The sequence below is a fragment of the Bombina bombina genome, chromosome 2 (assembly GCF_027579735.1).
Source record: "Bombina bombina isolate aBomBom1 chromosome 2, aBomBom1.pri, whole genome shotgun sequence".
NCBI classification, from domain to species: domain Eukaryota; kingdom Metazoa; phylum Chordata; class Amphibia; order Anura; family Bombinatoridae; genus Bombina; species Bombina bombina.
The window spans coordinates 272,699,597-272,704,340 of record NC_069500.1 but is presented as its reverse complement, the minus strand read 5'-3'; the positions used below and the strand labels follow the sequence as shown (position 1 = coordinate 272,704,340).

Sequence of the window (4,744 nt, the reverse complement as noted above, 5' to 3'; positions counted from 1 at the left end):
CTGCAGTACTTATACAGCACACTGACAAGTACACACATACACACAGCAACTTAATCCCTATAGTACTTATACAGCATACTGCAGTGCACACATATACAGGGAGTGCAGAATTATTAGGCAAGTTGTATTTTTGAGGATTAATTTTATTATTGAACAACCACCATGTTCTCAATGAACCCAAAAAACTCATTAATATCAAAGCTGAATAGTTTTGGAAGTAGTTTTTAGTTTGTTTTTAGTTATAGCTATTTTAGGGGGATATCTGTGTGTGCAGGTGACTATTACTGTGCATAATTATTAGGCAACTTAACAAAAAACAAATATATACCCATTTCAATTATTTATTTTTACCAGTGAAACCAATATAACATCTCAACATTCACAAATATACATTTCTGACATTCAAAAACAAAACAAAAACAAATCAGTGACCAATATAGCCACCTTTCTTTGCAAGGACACTCAAAAGCCTGCCATCCATGGATTCTGTCAGTGTTTTGATCTGTTCACCATCAACATTGCGTGCAGCAGCAACCACAGCCTCCCAGACACTGTTCAGAGAGGTGTACTGTTTTCCCTCCTTGTAAATCTCACATTTGATGATGGACCACAGGTTCTCAATGGGGTTCAGATCAGGTGAACAAGGAGGCCATGTCATTAGATTTTCTTCTTTTATACCCTTTCTTGCCAGCCACGCTGTGGAGTACTTGGACGCGTGTGATGGAGCATTGTCCTGCATGAAAATCATGTTTTTCTTGAAGGATGCAGACTTCTTCCTGTACCACTGCTTGAAGAAGGTGTCTTCCAGAAACTGTCAGTAGGACTGGGAGTTGAGCTTGACTCATCCTCAACCCGAAAAGGCCCCACAAGCTCATCTTTGATGATACCAGCCCAAACCAGTACTCCACCTCCACCTTGCTGGCGTCTGAGTTGGACTGGAGCTCTCTGCCCTTTACCAATCCAGCCACGGGCCCATCCATCTGGCCCATCAAGACTCACTCTCATTTCATCAGTCCATAAAACCTTAGAAAAATCAGTCTTGAGATATTTCTTGGCCCAGTCTTGACGTTTCAGTTTGTGTGTCTTGTTCAGTGGTGGTCGTCTTTCAGCCTTTCTTACCTTGGCCATGTCTCTGAGTATTGCACACCTTGTGCTTTTGGGCACTCCAGTGATGTTGCAGCTCTGAAATATGACCAAACTGGTGGCAAGTGGCATCTTGGCAGCTGCACGCTTGACTTTTCTCAGTTCATGGGCAGTTATTTTGCGCCTTGGTTTTTCCACACGCTTCTTGTGACCCTGTTGACTATTTTGAATGAAACGCTTGATTGTTCGATGATCACGCTTCAGAAGCTTTGCAATTTTAAGAGTGCTGCATCCCTCTGCAAGATATCTCACTATTTTTGACTTTCCTGAGCCTGTCAAGTCCTTCTTTTGACCCATTTTGCCAAAGGAAAGGAAGTTGCCTAATAATTATGCACACCTGATATAGGGTGTTGATGTCATTAGACCACACCCCTTCTCATTACAGAGATGCACATCACCTAATATGCTTAATTGGTAGTAGGCTTTCGAGCCTATACAGCTTGGAGTAAGACAACATGCATAAAGAGGATGATGTGGTCAAAATACTCATTTGCCTAATAATTCTGCACTCCCTGTACACAGCAACTTAATCCCTGCAGTACTTCTACAGCACACTGCAGTGCACACATATACACAGCAACTTGATCCCTGCAGTACTTATACAGCACACTGTAGTACATACACACACACACACACACACACACAGCGACTTGATCCCTGCAGTATTTATACAGCACACTGTAGTACACACATACACACAGCAACTTAATCCCTGCAGTACTTCTACAGCACACTGCAGTGCACACATATACACAGCAACTTGATCCCTGCAGTACTTATACAGCACACTGTAGTACACACACACACAGCGACTTGATCCCTGCAGTACTTATACAGCACACTGTAGTACACACATACACACAGCAACTTAATCCCTGTAGTACTTATACAGCACATTGCAGTGCACACATATACACAGCAACTTAATCCCTGCAGTACATATACAGCACACTGCAGTACACACATACACACACATACACACAGCAACTTAATCCCTGTAGTACTTATACAGAACACTGCAGTACACACATACACACAGCAACTTAATCCCTGCAGTACTTATACAGAACACTGTAGTGCACACAGATAAAAACAAGTCTCAACATCCTCATAACTTCTTTTATATAATGTAGATCTGATGCAGCTTTTGTGTTGGGTCAGTACATTTACCAAACGTGTATGCTTTATTGTTGTCCCTTGAGACATCCACATTATTTTGTACCACTTTATTCTCAAAACATTCCTGTGGGCCTCTATCAGAACTTGGGAATCCCTCTGAATTAAAATACTTTTTTTTTTTTAAACTCTTCTCTAAAAAATGTTGCGATCATTGGCAGCTGAGTATGTGTTGAGTATTGCATTTTAATAAAGGTTTGTTTCATGGCTGGGCTAGAACTAGACCTCTGCTAATACCAAGCCATAGCTAATAAAGTTGTGCTTATTTTAAGTTTGCAAGTGCATGGTTAATGTTTTAGGTATCCAGTTTGTTTGGGAAGTGACCTGCATGTACTGAATATTGTCCTGTTCTCTCACAGTCTGGTTTCTTAGTGTGGTGCATGTCTCCAAACCCCTCCAATGGCGCAGTGTTAATCTATAAGAAAATCATCCGTCCATTTTTCTTGAAGCATGAAGGTCAGATGGATCGTGTTGTGAAGGACATAAAAGACAAAGCATCTGAGACAGTTGACACCTTTGGAAAGGAAGGTAATTTGTCCCTTCAGAGTACTGGTAGCCTTTGTACACCCTGCACGCAACAAAATGTAAAAATATAATGGTAGATTTATTCTCATCTATACAGTTCTCTATCTTTTTGTTCTGTATATTTTCACGTTAAGATGTTGTTTGTTACTTTTGTTGAATTCTGTTAGTATTTTTATGCCTTATGGTTGTTTTACAGTGAAAAAGTTTGGTTCAAAATGATATTCATGGTAGAAAACAGGTGTACAGAGGTTGTATGTATAGTATATACAGTATACATCACATGCACTGGCTGTAGCTTTAGCTGATGGCCAAATGTAGCGGCAAGATTTTACTGTGACAAATTGAGAACACAAGATATCATGTGAAATGTCACATGGCGACATTTGTCTGTGCACCAAAGCAATAAATGCACCTCCCTACTTTACTGTGCTCATTCAGACCTTGCCCGCTTTGCCATGATCACTCTGTGATGCTGACTTTACTAACGGATAGAAATTGCAAGGTGTCAGTCTTTTAAATGCATCAGCCACCTAAGCACAATCGTCATATTGCATATATAGAAACCCTTTAATATCAGGTGCAACGTCAGATCTCACCTTTGTTTAAAACATTTGGAATTATCACCTCAAAAAAAGAGGTGAGAAAAGTACTAAACGCACAAATATTGTCGATCTACAATAATTTAAGGTTATTAACTGCATTTATAGCTAGGAGGGACTTTTTAATTATGTAGCCAGATTTCCATATGCAAATATTGCTGTTGCAGTCTTCTTCACCGGCACATAATAGTTTATTAATATAGAATGGCTATAATTCACTAGTTAAATTCAAAGGATATCACATTGAAATACACAGCCTATAATTCATATATTGTGAATTGTCATTAAAGGGACAGTCTAGTCAAAATTAAACTTTCATGTACGGCTAAATTAGTTTTTTTCAGAGTTTTTTTTTTGTGTGTGAAAATGACATCATAGAGTGTAATATCTTAAAATTCCTCTTCATTTGCTTTTGCATTTCAGCTAAAAAGGCAGCTGTGAATCTTCTGGGCGATGAGAAGAAAAGCAGCTAAGCGTCCTCAAGCAAGCACCCCCTATAAGCAGCTCTCTTTTATAGGGGCCAGTGATATACACTTAACTCCTTCTGTGACAGAGGGGCCTGAAACTCCTTGCTGCATTCTTTGAACAGGACTGTGTTTCAGGCCTTACTGAAATGGCAGGATATTAATATTGTTGCCTTGGAAACCTGTTTTGATATGAAGAAAGAATGTGTTGAAGTAGTTGTATTATTTTGCTGTTGTCTGTAGAAGAATTGAGCATTTTATTTAAAAGCAGCCAGCAGTGTCCAAAGCTTATTCATAAAAAACAACTTTTTACTCTTTATGTGGGAAAGGCTTTTAAAATGTATTGTCTTGTCCTGCATTAGATGGACCTAAATAAAAGGTAATAAGCCAAACCTTTCCCCTGTGTCTTATTTCACAGGATCTTTGTTGGTTTTGTGTATTTACATTGTGGTTTGTCCTAGCCACTTGCATGGAGAATGCTATTGCATTGCTATATAAAGTCATTGCACATATGGTCTAAAAATAATGTACCCGCAAAAAAAGTAACACTATAGCTGCCATTGAGGGCTGAAAACAATTCATACCCAAGGGAATGGGCACCACAACTTACATTGTCTCTTTAGTCAAATTAAATGTTTAAAAATGCAATGGAGTGTAATTGGTGTTTTGATAGTTGTTTATGGCTGACAGTGTTTAAAGGAAGGGGCATCGGATGTGGGCATATGGCTCACAGGCAACAGGGATCTGGGTATGATGTACATGTATGTCTATCTGACAGGGACTACAAGGATGGGAGTCTGTTGGCTTTTGGCTGACAGGGGCTACAGGGATGGGTGT

General features: G+C 39.5%; 1 protein-coding gene across 2 annotated transcripts in view; it reads left to right on the top strand.

Moving 5' to 3' along the window:
• The window catches only part of REEP5 (receptor accessory protein 5), a 76,345-nt gene extending 72,046 nt beyond the window's left edge, over positions 1 to 4,299 (top strand). For both annotated transcript variants that reach the window (XM_053701544.1, XM_053701545.1), the window contains exons 4-5: positions 2,679 to 2,847; positions 3,867 to 4,299. In XM_053701544.1, the coding sequence (XP_053557519.1) occupies positions 2,679 to 2,847; positions 3,867 to 3,916 (219 nt within the window). In that variant the 3' untranslated portion in view covers positions 3,917 to 4,299. The remainder of the gene's footprint in view (positions 1 to 2,678; positions 2,848 to 3,866) is intronic.
• The last annotated feature ends 445 nt before the right edge of the window (positions 4,300 to 4,744 follow it).